The sequence below is a fragment of the Saccharomycopsis crataegensis genome, assembly GCF_037102585.1.
Source record: "Saccharomycopsis crataegensis DNA, jcf7180000000084, whole genome shotgun sequence".
Classification (NCBI taxonomy): Eukaryota; Fungi; Ascomycota; class Saccharomycetes; order Ascoideales; family Saccharomycopsidaceae; genus Saccharomycopsis; species Saccharomycopsis crataegensis.
Window position 1 is genome coordinate 3,488,050 of NW_027043829.1, and position 17,208 is coordinate 3,505,257.

The 17,208-nt window shown below is 36.8% G+C and overlaps 9 protein-coding genes across 9 annotated transcripts; 4 read left to right on the forward strand and 5 right to left on the reverse strand. All coding sequences in view use genetic code 12, as the record gives it.

The window, feature by feature from the left end:
* Window positions 1-684: 684 nt before the first annotated feature.
* On the reverse strand, window positions 685-1,917 carry PEP4 (proteinase A; the record flags this gene model as incomplete). The annotated part of the gene is made up of 1 exon (XM_064998063.1): window positions 685-1,917. The coding sequence occupies one exon, from the start codon at window positions 1,915-1,917 to the stop codon at window positions 685-687; it is 1,233 nt and encodes a 410-aa protein (XP_064854135.1).
* Window positions 1,918-5,098: 3,181 nt separating this feature from the next.
* Window positions 5,099-5,566, reverse strand: DASC09_044650 (uncharacterized protein; the record flags this gene model as incomplete). The annotated part of the gene is made up of 1 exon (XM_064998064.1): window positions 5,099-5,566. The coding sequence occupies one exon, from the start codon at window positions 5,564-5,566 to the stop codon at window positions 5,099-5,101; it is 468 nt and encodes a 155-aa protein (XP_064854136.1).
* Window positions 5,567-6,339: 773 nt separating this feature from the next.
* On the forward strand, window positions 6,340-6,780 carry DASC09_044660 (uncharacterized protein; the record flags this gene model as incomplete). Its single annotated transcript, XM_064998065.1, has 1 exon — window positions 6,340-6,780. The coding sequence occupies one exon, from the start codon at window positions 6,340-6,342 to the stop codon at window positions 6,778-6,780; it is 441 nt and encodes a 146-aa protein (XP_064854137.1).
* A 315-nt stretch (window positions 6,781-7,095) lies between these two features.
* UTP4 (small subunit rRNA maturation protein UTP4) lies at window positions 7,096-9,468 on the forward strand (the record flags this gene model as incomplete). The annotated part of the gene is made up of 1 exon (XM_064998066.1): window positions 7,096-9,468. One exon carries the CDS (start codon window positions 7,096-7,098, stop codon window positions 9,466-9,468), a length of 2,373 nt encoding a protein of 790 aa, XP_064854138.1.
* A 260-nt stretch (window positions 9,469-9,728) lies between these two features.
* On the reverse strand, window positions 9,729-11,309 carry TIM54 (Tim22-complex subunit TIM54; the record flags this gene model as incomplete). Its single annotated transcript, XM_064998067.1, has 1 exon — window positions 9,729-11,309. One exon carries the CDS (start codon window positions 11,307-11,309, stop codon window positions 9,729-9,731), a length of 1,581 nt encoding a protein of 526 aa, XP_064854139.1.
* Window positions 11,310-12,243: 934 nt separating this feature from the next.
* Window positions 12,244-12,525, reverse strand: DASC09_044690 (uncharacterized protein; the record flags this gene model as incomplete). Its single annotated transcript, XM_064998068.1, has 1 exon — window positions 12,244-12,525. The coding sequence occupies one exon, from the start codon at window positions 12,523-12,525 to the stop codon at window positions 12,244-12,246; it is 282 nt and encodes a 93-aa protein (XP_064854140.1).
* Window positions 12,526-13,116: 591 nt separating this feature from the next.
* On the forward strand, window positions 13,117-15,393 carry DASC09_044700 (Irs4 protein; the record flags this gene model as incomplete). Its single annotated transcript, XM_064998069.1, has 1 exon — window positions 13,117-15,393. One exon carries the CDS (start codon window positions 13,117-13,119, stop codon window positions 15,391-15,393), a length of 2,277 nt encoding a protein of 758 aa, XP_064854141.1.
* Window positions 15,394-15,631: 238 nt separating this feature from the next.
* On the reverse strand, window positions 15,632-16,216 carry RPB4 (DNA-directed RNA polymerase II subunit RPB4; the record flags this gene model as incomplete). The annotated part of the gene is made up of 1 exon (XM_064998070.1): window positions 15,632-16,216. One exon carries the CDS (start codon window positions 16,214-16,216, stop codon window positions 15,632-15,634), a length of 585 nt encoding a protein of 194 aa, XP_064854142.1.
* A 316-nt stretch (window positions 16,217-16,532) lies between these two features.
* On the forward strand, window positions 16,533-17,078 carry TIM17 (protein transporter TIM17; the record flags this gene model as incomplete). The annotated part of the gene is made up of 2 exons (XM_064998071.1): window positions 16,533-16,616; window positions 16,692-17,078. The coding sequence occupies 2 exons, from the start codon at window positions 16,533-16,535 to the stop codon at window positions 17,076-17,078; spliced, it is 471 nt and encodes a 156-aa protein (XP_064854143.1).
* Window positions 17,079-17,208: the final 130 nt, after the last annotated feature.

Genomic DNA, 17,208 nt, shown 5'->3' on the forward strand with positions numbered 1-17,208 from the left:
TAATGGAGCAAAGAGAACACAGACTAGGAAATTGGATGGGTTTGAAACACCCTTTTGCTTTTTTGTTTTGTTGTTTCTTTGTATATGGTTGCAGAATGAACCCGTGTTTATCCTTGAATTTTTCATAACAGGTGTGTCTAAACACGGGAGAAAAAAATAAAGGAGTAGTTGCCCGGTTTGTGCGTTGCTGTTTTTTTTTGTTTTTTTTCTAAGCGCCCTCTGTTGTTTAAGCCATTTGGCACCTTTTTTCTGACACCTTTTATTGCAACTTCGTAATATAAATCACCATTTCTATGGAATTATTAGGATTCAAGGCACTTTGGGCCAGTTCTTAAAAAAAGCCCTGTGAGCGAAAGCAAAATTATTTTGATTGTCAACAAAAGCTCAGCAGACTGCATATTTGTCGTTGATATCTTAAACTCATCATTAAAGAAATTGAAACCCAAATAAGCCTATATTTTGTAATATAATTAAAGAAAAAAATTGAAAAGAAAAAATGAAAATAATATGTAATGTGCCCTATTCTTTTTTTTTTTTTGTTATTGGCATTTTTATGAACCTTTTTATAAAACTAATTTCATTATCAAGAGAAGAAAAGAGAGAGTAAATCTATTCTTAATACGAAAGAAAAAATTGTAAAAAAAAAAGAGTTAATTGAATGGTTTTTTGAAAGGAGAACCCAGCTTAGATAGCAGTAGCCAAACCAACAGCATCCTTACCAATGTCATAGATAGAATAGTAACGACGCAAGAAAGAGTCACCAATAACGGCCAATGGACCAATGGTATCTGGGAAGTCCATTGGAGTAATAGCAGAAATACAAGAGCCGCTGACTTCCATAGTGTAGTCATATGGAGTCAAAGTGAAATTGTGACCACCGAAGTTAAAGGTCATGTCTGGCAAATCAGCTCTAGTATCACACTCAACAGAATATTGGCCGGACCAAGTCTTCGTAGCCCCGATTTCAGCGTTGATGATTTCCGCCAAGTTAGATGGCAAAGTGATCAAAGAAGTACCAGTATCAATGATAGCACCAGTCTTTTCCAAGACGGCCCATTCATTTCCCAAACCAATACCTTCAAAGGAAACTTCCCAATAGGCCTTTCTTATCACTGGCAACCAAGTGATATCACCAGTGAATTTGGTTTTGTCATAACCACCAAAAGTGGCAACACCTCCATCTTCAGACTTGCTGGTGTCTCCCAAATAGAAGGCGAATTGTGGTTCATCAAGTAAACCAGCATCAATGGCCTTGTAAATTGGTGGAACAATTCCATTAACAGAGATAGTGTTATAACCTAGACCCAAAATACCATCGAATTTACCAAAAGCAAAGGCCAAACCCGGTTCATTGGTAGCTTCGGCAAAGTCCTGTTTTGGAATGATCAAATCACCAATACTCAAAGTGTCTTGTGACACATATCCTTCCAAAGAACCAGAACCATAACGGATCTCAAAAGATGAGCCATTGCTCTTATAAGTGGAAGAAGCATCGTGGTCGTATTTAGTGTGCAAGAAGCAAGCTAAGGACCCACATTCGGAGCTTGGGACCCACAAATTAGAGGAACCAGTGTCCAAAATTACCTTGAATTCTTGAGCAGGAGCACCCAAACTAATTGTTGTAAAATATTGCGCATTCATATAGTTGGTCAATGGAGCATCATGACCAGAAGCACTTGCAGCTAAGTCAACAAATGGGATTTGGGATTGGAAGACTGTGATAGTTTCTGGGTAAGCCTTTTGGAACTGTTTGATGTATTTTTCTTGGACAGCTCTAAGATGAGATTCATAACTGACACCCTTGAACGAGTCGTCGACAGGTTTTTTGTGGAGCTTAGCACTATGGACCTTGGCTTCAGTTATTTCATTGAAGGACAACAAGGCAATGGCCAAGTTAGCAAGGGTAGAAAACTTCATTTTATAGTATTTGCCACAAATAAACGAAAGAGTAAATTAAATATAAACGACAAAGGACAAAGTAATATGATATTATCACTCAAAATACAAACAAAAAAAAATAAGAAATAGAAATAAAAACTTTCTAATGGGTGGCAATGATAAGATAAGAAAAAAAAATAATTGCACTATCAAAGGAAAAGGGAACGAGATGGCTTCCTTTATCTAGCCATGGCTGGTTGTTGTCATAACCCACCCGGGCGATGAGGTCAGCTGACACCCCCTAACTGCTGTTTTCGGCGTGTCAAAAGGGGGTAATTGCTATTATTTTACCCGGCTTGATTGTTATGTCTTTTAGTGCACCCCTATGCTTGTGTAGTGTGATTGAATCGAGCGGTGACGTAAATTTTTTCTTTTTTTTTTTTTTTTTCAGCCAGGGTCTTCTTGACTCGGTCTTTATTAAAATGATATTCTCTACAGAAAGAAATATATTTTCAATAAGCAATTCTTTAACTTATACTATTTTTCCTGAGCTGTCCTAACTTGTTTTTGGTCTGCCTAATTGAAATAGATCGTTGTAGCTTCTTGTTGGCGCAGTTGAAACAAAGCTGTAAGTGCCTATTTATCATGAAGTATTCTGCAAATGATTCTGATGATTGATACCATATTTTGTTGTAGACGTGACAGAAAGGACAATAATCGCCCTCCTCTGTGTAGTAACTATTGGAATTACTATAAGTATACTCATTGCAATAACCCTAAACATGGTGATGGTTAGAATTTACTTAGTGAATAGTTAAAGCAAAATAAAACAGCAGAAAACAGAAGGAAAGAATTCTTAAAAATCATTCGATTTCTCGTAAATTCAAACAAACATACCATCGTGAGAAAATATTTATTTATAAATGAGAAGTAACGGCCAATAGCAATATTAACAATAATTGAAAGTAGTACCAGCCTAACTAGCAATGTATGTTGGTTTAAATGTGGTCAATAGCACAAAATAATGTAGCGCATTAAATAAAATGGTAATCAAGAAATTGGAAGGATAGATGGTGTGGGGTTATATATATATTATAAATATGTGTGTACCTGAGAATCTGGGTTTAAAAATTCTGAGGCAATGTGAATCTATGGACAAACGGAGTAAATCTAAGCAGGATGTTCTAATTGAAAATGGCTAAAAGCATAAATCAAAAGCCAAACGAATAAGTGTCCTTCTCTTCCTTTTATTTCGCAATTAGCTTCCACTAATTATTATTATATCTTGTTATTTATAGCGTTACAACATATATTCGCTGAAGAGCACCAGGATATACAGGGTATGATCCATCCCGTTGGTCTCGTGTACAGCTGTTGTTGGGGGTGTATTATAAAAAAAAAAGTCTGGGGTAAAAGGTGATGTACCTTATTTTCCCAAATACGGGGTAGCAGTTGAGATGCTAGTCTTCCTAGCACCAAGTAAATGGCGGGTTAATGATCTCATCTATCTTCTCCTCTTGCGTCACCTCAATTTTTAATATTTTTGGCTTCACCAGAATAAGAAAGCCATATGAAACGGGTGCTTGAACCCTGATAGTCCCTGTAAATTCTGTGTTGACTCTGTATCTCTCCTTTCTCTCAATGGCCAGAAATGGAAGAGTACCCCGATCTTCTGTTCAGTATTCACAAGACAGAAAATGAGGCTATTACTTTTTTGAATTAATATTATTAGAAAATATAACTTCATTTATTTGCTCGAACATATAGAAAATAAAAATAAAAAAGCAGAATTGAATTGAGCAAATGGATAAACGAATTAGCTACAAAAAATGAGCGATCTTTGGCAATGTCGATAGAGACTTTAGTCAAAGTCCTTCTTTCTTTCTTTCTCACTCTTTCAAAAGGAAAAAAAAAATAAGCGAAGTGAAAATTGCAAATAGTAAAAAGCAGCTTTGTGGTATCATTCGTAAGGTTTAGGAGCTCCAAGCCATTTATATTTTTTAGTTCTTGGATCTCTTTTCCCCAAGGTTTGGTTTGCAGAAATCTTGGAAATATCAACCAACGAGCAAGACACCGTAGAAATAAATACAAATGCGAGAACTAGTTTCATTAACTTAAACATTTTTTGGTTGATTTTTTCTTTTTGAAGATTTTTGAAGAAATAAGGAGACTAATGGAGCAACGTTATTATTTTGTTGAAAAAAAAAGTGAAATACAAACTTTGGCTCTTCCCTTTTCTGAGGAAGAGAATGGATATTTATAATCAAATTCTTGTTGAGTTCTTTTCTAAATTAGTAATATTAACTGAAAAATGAAGAATAAATCTAAAACATATATGTTTCCTTAATCTAAAAATAAACGAGAATGGTGAATAATAAACCACAACTGAATTTGAAAATATATCTTGAAGAGAACAAATAGTCATGGATTTGTAGTACTATTGTTGAAAAGTGCAATATGCTACCATTATAAAGTAAGCCATCATTAATTTTCAATGAAAACAGCTTTCGTTTATTGGTTTCATTTAGCTATTATATATTGGCAGTGGGGAGACATGCTCTACATTATTTGGAGTTCGCTTATTTACATTGCCACTCAGAGTTATATCCTTATTTTGACATACTTAATGATCTAAGAGTTGTATAAGCATCCTTCTTTTATTTTTTCCACCCTTGTCTTCTGCTTTTCCGTTGTTTGATACTGCATTCATGTTTTGCTGATATATGTTTACACTCACCAAAAAGAAATGTGCTTTTCCCTATTCAGACATCAATCAGGAACAAAAACTAGGAAAACTAAAAATTGAATCAAGAAATCCTTAGAATCCTGAGATATTTTGCAGAAAATTAACAAGCAACAAGTACAAACACTTATGATTACAAAAACAATCGCCAAAATTTAGCGTGCTAACCTTTAAATTGAAGACATAACTTACTATCAAATTATAGCAAAATGATAAAATCTATCGAAGTGATAATAATACAATATAAAAAAGATATGACCTGGATCACCAAAAATATGGAACAAAACAAAACAAATGAAGGTAGCGAAAAAAAAAAAAAAAGGTGAAACAAAGATCAGATCACCTTCAATCATAAAAAAAAATTTACTTCCAACTCGTTCCGAGACAGTGACACATCCATACTGAATCATTGAATCAAAAACGCCAAATTAGACTTATTTGAAATCTCGTATTTGAATAAAAAATCGAACCCTTGATTCAAATGTCATCAATGTCCAAATCATCCAATTTACCATCTTCTTCTTCATCTTCGTCATCTGAGTCAGCACCGAATTCGAAACCGGCATCACCTTCTTCTTCTTCATCAAATCCAGCTTCGTTGATCTTGGCGTTTTCTGGCAATTCACCCAAAGATTTCAATTGTCTGGCTTCATCGATACTATATTTTTCAATGATATCACATTGGTCATCTTGGAAATCTCTCAATGACACAAGAACAATATCACCTGGACCCATCCAGACTCTCTTACGCAATTTACCACGAATATGAGCAGTTCTCTTGACATCATCAAAACATTGGGCTTCGACTCTACCGTTCCCCAAAAGCTTGGTGACAGTGGCGTATTCTTGCCCTTCATCCTTAGTGATCAATTCACGCTTTGGGCCATCACCACTGTTCTTTCCTCTTCTCTTATTTTTACCACCTTTTCCTTTACTCTTTGGCATTTTTATTGATAATGTTTGTTGAAACAAGAAGAGTTATGTACTTGTGTAGCGTTATTTGGTGTGTGCCACTTGAAGAGACAAATCAGAAAAAATTTTTTTTATACCGCCTGACATTCACGTGCACACATATTGCTATAACCGCACTACTAACTTTTTTTTTTTCCTTTTTCCTCTGTAACAAAAGTTGCTGTGTCTCTTTATAGTAAAGTGAGAGGTACTTAGTTTTCTGTGGATACGCAAAACTTTGTTTTCCCACATGTAGTCAAAAATAACAATCGCCCCTGAAAGCAATCTGTGTCGTTCAGGATCATGATTCGCCAGGCTGCGGCCCCGGATTACGAAATGGATGACAGCACCGGCAGCAAAGATGATATAATAGAAATTAATATAATTACTTGTTAGCAGTTTTGTGATTTTATCCAATCACCTTACTTGCCTTGCTTGCTACTGTTCTTGATCCCTTATTTTTTTTTTCCTTTTAGGCACCCTACAGTAAGAACAATGGCTCCGATGACGGCAATGTGCAAGAAAAACCAGCACAGTCTAGAATGAAAAAGAAAGAGGTACCGAGGGTGATGATGTATTGATATTTTCTCAGTGGTCATTGCTATTCTATATTTGAAACCCTATATATAAATGGAGATGTTAATTTTGTTTTCTCATTTGCCTTTTCTGTTGGCTCGTCAGTAGTTATTGGTTGATTGGAAATAACATTAACTAATTTGGAAAGCGCGCAACTTTTTTTTATCAACTAAACAAATTCTATTACAAATATGTCTAATTTTATGAACAAGTTATCTGATAAGTTTTCTGGTAACGACAAGAAGTCTGGCAAAGACTATAACCAAGGAGACAACATGGGTAGTGGAAACTACGATTCTTCAAGACAAGATTCTGGATATATGGGCCAATCTATGGGGACTGGTGGGTATGACAACTCTGGATCTGGTGGATATGACAACTCTGGCATTGGTGGCTCAAACCTTGGTGAAGATGACAAAATTGACTGGAACCGCGGTGGTGATTCACAAGACTACAGCCAATCTCAATACGGTGCTCAAGGTACTAACGATGACTACATGAAGAAGGGCAAAGGTATGTCTGGAATGAGTAAGAGGGGTCAAGAAAGAAACACCAGAAGCCAAACCAGACAAAAAATGAACGAAGACTTGGATAACCCAGATTATGGGGACTCTGGTAACACTGGCTATTAATCGTTACTTGATTAAGTTTGTTTTTCTTTTTTATTTATATCCATGGATATCATACTGCTGTTTGTAACCGGTCTTATATAGCGTGTATTTTTAAATTTTTAATCAAATGATGAATGTGATGTTGTTTTATAGAATAAAGATGTAGTAGCAGCTCTTCTCCTCATGTTGAAACAAGTGGTTGCTGATTAGCAATTTTTCTGCGAAGAGCTAAAAAAAAAATTTCATTTTTTTTTTTTTTTAGTGAAAATTTATAGCGGACCTTTACAAACCATCCTAACAAAAGATTAACAATATTACACCTGTCTTTGAGCAATAATGAATATTCATCGTTCTAGATTTGTGGATTTCACTCCTCACACAATAACACGTTTGGCGTTTAGTCATCCATCTACCAAAGGATCGACTCCAAGTGATCTAAGATTGGCGGTTGGTAGAAATAATGGTGACATTGAGATTTGGAATCCTAGATTTGGATGGTTCCAAGAACAAATCTTGAAAGGAGGCAAAGGAAGAACTATTGAAGGCCTTGCCTGGTCATTTTGGAGCAACACATCCCTCAGATTATTTTCCATTGGCGGGTCATCAGTGATCACTGAATGGGATTTGAAAACTGGGATGCCTTTGAAAAATTACGATTGTAACTCAGGAATAATCTGGTTCATATCAGTAAATAAAACCAATGATAAGATAGCCGTCGGGTGCGATAATGGATCAGTGGTATTGGTCGACATTTCTGGTGGCCCAGGGGTTATGGAACATGACATGGTTTTACAAAGACAGAATTCAAGAGTCTTATCAGTGGATTTCAATGGTGATTCCCAGGTTGTTGGGGGCTGCGCAGATGGAAAAATTAGAGTGTGGGATATAAGTGGGGATACCAATACCAGAGGCAGATTGGTGGCCAGCATGAAAGTGGATAAATCGACAAAAAGAGAAAGCACATTAGTCTGGAGTGTTTTGGTATTAGATAAGCAAAATCAAATTATAAGTGGTGATTCCACTGGGTCACTAAAAATCTGGGACTTGAAGTATTTCACATTATTACAATCTTTTGATTCTCATAAGGCTGATATTTTGAGTTTGACTTGTGATCTTGATCAAGAGAAAATATTTTCTGCCGGGGTCGACAGAAAAATCATCAACTTCAACTTAATTGCTAACCCAAACAGCAACAACAAAAAACAGTGGGTAAATTCTTTAAGCAAACTATACCATTCTAATGATATTAGAAGTCTTACAAGCTTTGAATCCAAGGGGTTGAGTTTGTTAGTTTCTGGTGGTGTCGACAGACAGATTGCAATCAATTCTATCAAGTTTTTCAACGCAAATATATACAGAAAACTACCAATAACTACTCAATATCAAAATAATTTGATTAGAAATAGCCAAAACAGGTTGATTATAATGTGGCAGGACCAAACTGTTAAGATTTGGAAACTCTTCAACGATGCGGACATTATGGTTGAAACTTTGACCAGTGAACAACCAAAGAAGAATTATAAGTTGGTGTCCAAATTGGCTCTTTCCGAAGAAGAAAACATATCTGATGTCGCCGTGTCTTCTAAAGGTGATTATTTGGCCGTGGCGTACTTATCAAACATCAAGATCTTCAAGTTGAATTACGATGAATCCCAACAGACCATGAAGGTCTTCAAATTAAAGTATCTTAGTTCTAAATTAGAGAATGTTGGTGCAAGAATTGTGACATTCTCAAGCGACGGCTCAAGTTTGGTGATTGTTGATTCAGAAAACGATATTATGAAAATCAACATTGTTGATTACGAGCAAAATTCCCAAGAAGACGAAGACGAAGGTTCTCTTGATACCGTTATGTATGAATTGCCGGATATCGTCGATATGGACTCAAAATTGGGACATGCTGGTAATATTAAGGACTTCAAAATTTCTGATGATGATAAGGTGATAGCAGTTTCAAGACATTATGGCGCTTTGGACTTGATTTTCATAGATGATAATGGTGGATCAGACGTGGTAGAATTGGCAAGATTGTCAACTTCAATTTCTGCCATTGAATTCACCAAGAGAAACACTTTGATTGCGATTACTGTTGAAAACAAAATTTATGAGTTCAACATCCGCAGACAGATGGAAATTGATGAAGATAATGACGAAGATGATGATGCAAAGAATACTTCTCAAAGTGTTTTGGATACCAATGCTTCTAACTCAAACTTGTTATTGACAAACTGGTCAAAGAAAAATTCTGAGAACTTGCCAAACCAATTACTAAATTTGAAAAACAAATGTGTTGGAATTTTCCCAGATCTTAAAGACACTTCAAGAATTTGGTTCTGGGGTGCCGATTGGATTTGTTTTATTAATTTAAATGCCAATTTGCAGAACAAGAAAAATAGAAGTAGTCTTAAAAGAAAGCATGATGGGTTGAGTATTTATCAGGAGGGGAATGATTTGGAAAATGAAGAAGTAACTCTCGAAAATTTCTCCAATACTATGAGTGAAAGTTCTAAACTCGAAAACAATCAATTAGTTGTCACCAATAACACTGATACAAACGAGAATAAATCCGTTCCATTCTGGTTCACTAATAAGTATAATTCTATTTTATTCACTGGGAATTTTGAAACCAATGACTTGTTGGTTGTTGAAAGACCAGTCAGCAGTTTAGCATCTTCTAAAGCATTCAAAACTAATCACATTGCTTTTTAGATGCTTAGAAGTGTATTATTCTGAAATTACATCTTTTTTAGACCTACAATTTTCTCACAATCTATTATTCAAGATTTTAATAAATAATGTTGTAACTTGAGTTCTAATTGTAATATACGATATTCATTTCTAGGAATGCAAAAAGTGACTAGATTCTTTACAAGCCCATTTATAAACAAAAAGTTTCTGTATTTTGTTTCAATAGTGCTTCAAGAATAAATTATGTACAAAAAGTTGCAAAACGCAAAGCACTATAAGATTTATAAGTCATCTTTATTGAAGTTAATATCATAAACCCACAAATTTGATACAACTCGTTTATCAGCAGCCAAATCTCTAACCCAATCCTTATCATTATCAACGCTCTTTTGGTACCACTTCTTTGGCCAATCCTCTTCTTCCTTCACTGCCAAATCAAGATCCTTTTCAGCATCAAATGGTCTGACGACATTACGGACCACTGAAAATGACAATTCTCCAAGTTCATCCGCCACGTATCTTTTGTTGTAAAAACGGTAAATTTTCATTGGAATAGTGAGAAAACCTAACAAGTGTGGGACAGGCATCACACATATTGGTTGTTGGTAGTATGGGGGAACATTGTCGTCAGTTGGAATCTTGACTGATGGCTTGTCTTCAAAAATATAATTTTTGAATTCTTCGGCAAGTTTTCCTTCTTTACGATACTCATTTGGCAAAAGATACGCTTTGATAGGTTCACGAGTGAAATCATATTCTCCGTATTCTTCATCTTGATCATCTGGATTGTCATATTGTGCAAAGAAGCTCTTTTTGTCATCGTATTGACGATTAGCTTTAACTTCTTCCATCAATTCCTCGACAGTCTTGATGTCTGGTTCATTGAGTTCTTCACCTTTCTTCAATCTGGAAATATCTCTCTTTCTCTTTTGATCAAGAATTCTGTGTTCATCAGCTGCTTGGGCTTCAACAACTCTTTCTGGTTTCTCAAGAGGACCTAATAGACCTTCATGGAGACCAAGCATATACTCTTTATAGGTACCTCTGCCAATACATATAACACCACCAATATTATTTAATGGTTTATTATTGTCAGAATCTTCACTGTGAGATTCCATCATTTGATCTTTGTTTGAATCATTGAGGTATATGCCCAAAATGTGTTTATGATTCTCCATTTGTTTCTTGAACGCTTGCGCCTGTCTTGTTTCCTCTTCTTCGGCCATTTTTTTTTTTTTTTCCTCTGATAAGAAGTATTGATGAACGGAATTCCAAGGTCTTGTAATAAATCCAGGAATTATATCACTGAGCCGGCTTCTCAGTCCCTCATTTTTCGCTGCTTTTTCAGATTCATTTTTTTCAATTTCTCTTCTCAAGTTTCTAATGTCAGCGGCCACTCGGTTTCTGATTGATCCTTGAGTATTACTATGAAGAACCTCCAAATCAATTCCTCCAGAATTGAGAACTGGCTTAATGTATCTTCTAAAAAGCTTCCAACTTTCTTCAAGGTAATCATTTGGGGGTGGGCTTACAAATACTGTGACTTTTCTTGGAGTTGTGTTGGTTGATATTTGGGCTTTACCATACTCTTCAGCAAGTTTCATCCATTTATCTCTGTTCTTCTTTTGTTCTCTTTTATCATATAATGCACCGCCCACAAGCAAACCAGTGACCGACAAAAAGATCATCCAATTTCTTGAAGGAAGTTTGATTCTGTTAATACCCATTGCTTTCAAAGCAGGATTACTATAGCCCTTAGATTCTACCTTGGCAGTCGAGGATTTGGCATCTTTAGCGGCACCAGAGGCAGGAGATGAAGCCTGGGTTGGCTGACTTTCCACTAGTTTGGAACTATCAGTCATGGTGTTTAGCCTATCTTGTAATACTCCTTTGTCATAAACTAGTTTGTCTGCCGAAAATTATTCACTTTTTTTTTTCAGCTCATGGGGTACGTGCTTCAAACAAAGGATTAATCCACTTTAAACGGTGACGGGAAGCCAGTGAGGTTTGATAGATCCACTATAAATGTCAGCTGAGTAGAGGTGAAGATTATTATGGCGACCGAAATATCGTTTTTTTTTTTTTTTTTTCTTGTTTTTAGAAAGCTGACATTAGTAATGTCTTTCTAAGGAATGTCTTTCTACAGGCTTCTAGAAGCACTAGCTCAAATGAATATAATAAAACGGTCTATCATTGCGAATAACATAAAGCTGAACGCAAGTGAAATTAGATAACTGAAACTGGCAATAAAATATCGACACTGTCTCTAGTGGATACAAAAAAAAGAGTAAAAGGTTAAAAAGCAAAAAGTAAAACAAAGTTATCAAGTTCTCAGAATATATGCAATGAAATGAATAAGCATTAGGGCCCTTGCTTATATATGAAGCTGAATCAAAGCTTATATCTTTTCAAAAAACGACTATCACAAACACTGCTGTTATCATCTTCAAGCCTTTAATATAATCCATACTTCTGCCCAATGTCGAGTCCTCTAAGGCTCTTGCGACAATTGCGTCCTAGACAGCAAATCCTCCAAATATTGTTTCCCTCTATTTTGTACCAACTTGCTCATTGACTCAAGATAAGTTGCTATGCCATTGGTTACCTCGGGCACCTTGTAAAGTTGTATAAATCACACTGCAAAGAGGATTGCTCTAGGATTGCAAAAGCGCAATATCCAAATTTACTTCACCATCAAGCATAACATCATTAGGGTTTGGATCTGGATACGTGCACTGTGGGCAAGCTGTGGGGAGCAAGCCTTCTAATTTTCCTAAGCATAGCAATTTGGCCCTTTTAATTTTGACTTCCCACGCCTAAATCGAACCCATCGATCATGGTATCGCCAAATGGTTTGACAACAAAGGGGTTGTTGCATTTAACATTGAACATATCATATAATAATTGGGCTGCTGTATCGGCATCGGCATCGCATGTTAAACCAAAATCACCCGTAGATCTATCTCCCCAATTGGCAAAAGAGCTTTGATCCCTAGGTTTTGACATACTTTGATGTCCGCAGCAATAATCATACGTCGAATTCAAGCAATCGATGAAAGCTATTACAGCAACGTCCATATCCCCCTCCCTCTTCTCTGACAAAGGTAAGCTAACCTTTCCTGTTTAGCACCTAGACCCCAATAAACTGCCACATTGTTTTTGGAATTTGGGTCATAGGCAGCCAAAAATCCAGTTGAGTAGAGTAGTTGTGCAAATTTTCATTGGTCGTGATATCTTTCTTTATTGTAACAGCAACTTGACCAGATGCTGTTATCTATTTGTCAATACAGAACAAGACCACTGTGTAGCACCCCAAAGTTATCTGGGATGGAGCTCATTTATATTGAAGGATATGCTAAGCTTTTGTAGGTTATTGTATCTGAAGGATTGTTTCAATGTCGTGCATGACAATAATAGGCGATCCATTCTTCAGCTTTAGTTATCCAGTACATATAATAGAATATTTAATCCAAACATATAAAATATAATATAAATAAATATAAGAAAATACTATCACAGAGTAGTAGCAGATTCTCTCATGATCACGTGATAATTAATGAGAAGTCAAAGCGCACTGTATATTGATCATTGCCCTATTGACTTTGTGTTGTACAAACCAGAGACCCCATCTCTTCGATTCTAACAAACAAGCTGCTTCTGCTGCTGCTGATGTTTGGAAATTCTGGTCTTTCTTCGAAGCCATCGAGAAAAGCTCGTCCTCAGCCGCCTAGTGCGGCTTCGTCGTTGGCTGCCCAGGCAGCAGTTGCAACCTTCAATAAGTCAAATGGCAAAAATGAATCACTCAAAAAGAACCCGAAGCCACCATCACAACCCTCAATGCCTGTGGCTATCCTGAACTCTCCCAAAAAGAAAAAGGGATCAGACATGAGTCCATCATCAACGGTTTCCAGTAGCCCAGTAGCTTATCCAATACCAATCAAATCATATTCTCGGCCGCGCATTATCCATAAAGGCTCTAGTTACGATATGACAAAGCATTCGCCCCCAATACTAGATAGCAATGGCTTCATTAATGACGAATATGAAACTGAAAGCGATTCAAATAGATTGAGTATGGCTGCCATTGCTGCTGCGGCCATTGCTGCCAAGAAGATCTCTGCAATAACAGCTTCTGATGATTCTTCACGTCAAACAACACAAACCAAACACAAGCCAAACGTCTTGAATACCCGTTTTTTACAGCCTCCATCTAATGATTCCAGTAGATCTTTGAAACCTCCTTTGAGCCCGGTGTCGTCAGTGTCCAATAATTCCAATATAAACTTTTCTCCAGGGGGCCTTACGAAGTCCAAAAGCATTTCCCTAAACCACTATCACTCTTCAGAATCATTAAAACACCATCACAACACCCAATTCGATAACGAATTAAGAAGCCTGTCTGCAGGCCCAACATGCGATAAAAGAAGTTTGATGACAAAGGCTAGTAATTCTAACAAGAAATTACAAGAGGATTTAAAAAACAACAAAAGTTTTATCAGCTTATCCGATAATTATTCTTCTTCTGATTTGGATAATCCAGAAGCCAAAATAATTAAGGTTAGAAGCATGTCACCTCCTACATTCTACGTTAGGAAAAATGATACCCAGGACTCATTTCACGCATCACCATGTTATAGTTCAACAAATAACCACAGCCAACTATCTCTAAGTCAGTTATCTGTTCCAAAACTCAAACTTGATACTCAATTGAAACGAGCAAGTACAGATGCTGTTACTTTTAGTGCTCACGAATTTTTAACACCTCCAAATAAATTGCGCTCAAGTTTTCAACTTGACACTTCGTCACTGAGTAACAACAACATGCTAAATATCCCACGGTCCAGCCACAGTGAATTATCAGATGCATCATCTATTGTGTCAAACGGATATCAACAGAAAACTACGCTGCAGAGGTCTCTTAACAATACCGATTCTGGGCAACCCAGTATGAGGTCTTATGAACCGGTTGATAATTATGACGTTCAATCGAAAAATACCTATAGGAATAGTAATCATTATCCAGAAAAAGATGAAGATGAAGAGGAAGCTTGTTTATCAGACCTTGAAGGAGTAGAATTAGACAACAGGGTGCTACCACAGTATCCATCCTCAGTGGGGTACCATGATTATAGCGCTTCTCAGAAAAAATCGAGGCTCACCATTAGGAAAAAGGGGAAGAAGATGTTACGTGATTTGGGACTCAAATCAGGAGGTGACCACAAAAGTCACAAGTCAGAGGTCAGTTACTATAATATTAATACAGATATGTCAAGACCACAATATTATCATAATCAACAAGATGATGAGCAACAACTACTCGAAGATGATGAACAACAAAAACAAAAACAACACTCAAAAATCAGGGGAGCCCAAAAACCCGTAGAATTTAAGACTACTATGAGAGAAAAGTCCCATAATCAGCAGAAGTTTAACGCTGACAAACCTTGGAAGCATCATAATGATTCCTTGGTTGTTACCGAGGCTGAAAAGAAAAGATATGAAGGTGTTTGGGTTGCTAATAGAGGCCTTTACATGAATTTGATGAGAAAGCCCATTAATGATACAAGCACAATAAAAGATATGAGTGTTCAAGATCAGAATGAAGCAGTGATTTTAAACTCGAATTTAATCAATGCCATTCAAGCTCCTTCACATACACAAGAACTCAACCATCCCTCGCAGTTAGTGCATGGCTACGTTGTTAGAAGTTTGTGGAGGAGAAGCAACCTATCGTATGACATTCTTTCCCAGATATGGAGTTTGGTTGACCTTAGGAAAGATGGAACATTGAACAGAGATGAATTTTTAGTTGGAATGTGGTTAGTTGACCAATGTTTATATGGAAGAAAGTTGCCAAAAGCATTAGATGATAGCGTTTGGTCAAGTGTTCAAAGATTGGTGGTTCAAGTTGTTATCAAACCAAGGAAAGGTAAATTACTTAAGTGATACAAGTTTTTTTTTAGTTACGATTTTTTGGGTCCTTTTGTGCTGTGCTTTAATATATTATAATATTTATAAATTGCACAAAGTAATAGTAAGATAGAGTACAGTACAAGAAAAAAAAAAAGAAGCCTAGAAATGAAAAAAAAAAAAATATATATGTAAAAACTATAAGGAATTGATAAATTATGCTCCTCTCATTACCCAAAATAACTAAATTTCCAAGAACCCACTTCCACGCTAATCAGTTTGGAGTTTCATAAGTACGTAGCTGGTTCAAAACTTCCAATAATTCCTCATCACTCTTCTTATCAGCTAAACTTGGAATCAAAGTTTTTGCTTCGTCTGGCTCATCACAAGCCAAAGAACCCAACTGGGCAATTTCAAATGGATGCAATGAAGTTTCTTTATCTTCGTAGTCTTTTGGCTTTAACAAACTTTCTACTACCGAACATGTTTCCTGGTCTCTAAATCTCGCAAATATATTAAGATATTCCAATGTCTTCTTCAAAACTTCGTTGGCACCAGGAGCAAGGGCTACTTTAGCAATAACTTCATCATCGTCGTCATCATCTGCAATGCTCGTTGATGCCACTCCATTTTTGGCGTCCATGACTTTCTTACGTTCCTTCAAGGCTTCTCTAATCAAAATTCTGGCCTCGGAAAAATTAAGAGCCACCAATTGCTGAGCATTGCCCTCATGATCAATCTGGGTTTCTGTAAACTCTGGACCTAACTGCAAAACTGCTGCATTTTCCTGATCACCAACGCCCGCATCGTTTCTTCTTCTTCTCCGCTTGGCTCCCAAAGTTGAAGTTGATACATTCATAGTAATGTGTATATATGTATATAACAACACTTAAACCTCCTGAAAAAAACCCCTTCGATGCACAGACTAGAGACAGAACTTATTTTCCCAGCTAATTTCCAGTCCCGCGGTGGATTTTATCTGTTGACTTATTTTCTTTTTTTTTTCTTTTCTTCTCGCCCCCACCAATTACGTAAGCGCTGACCACGGGAGTCCCTTTTTTTTTTCTTTCTTTTCGGTGATGGCAAAATAACTATAAAAAATTTTCAGCTTAATCGGCCTCTATCGTTGATATAATCCAGTTTAAACCAGTGTTCATAGTCAATATATCAAAAAAATGTCCAACGTAGAAGCCGATCATACCAGAGACCCTTGCCCTTTGGTCATCATCAGTGATTTTGGTGGTGCTTTTGCTATGGGTGTGAGTAATTGACATATCTTGGAAGTTTTTCTCGGGTTGCCTGGAATCATCAAAATATACTAACGCAAAGAACAGGTAGTTGGTGGTTGTGTTTGGCACGGTATTAAGGGTTTCCGTAACTCTCCACTTGGTGAAAGACGTTTGGGTGCTTTGTCTGCCATTAAGGCAAGAGCCCCAGTCGTTGGTGGTAATTTTGGTGTCTGGGGTGGGTTATTCTCCACTTACGATTGTGCAGTGAAGGCCGTTAGAAAAAGAGAAGACCCTTGGAACGCTATTATCGCCGGTTTCTTCACAGGTGGCTCTTTGGCCATTAGAGGTGGTTGGAAACATACTAGAAACTCTGCCATCAGTTGTGGTATCTTGTTGGGTCTTATAGAAGGTGCGGGTATACTTATGCAAAAATGGATGGCCCCTCCAGTCCAACCAATGTATGATCCAAACGCTCAACCATTAGGAGCTTGAGATTTCTCATAATTAGATTAATCCCTCCGGGATGGGGGCTGTTGATGCACCAGGAGCCCAATGAATAGCAGTGGCTGAATGACTGATCCATGCCTATTGTTGATAATCTCTACTGTGAATGAATTTTATT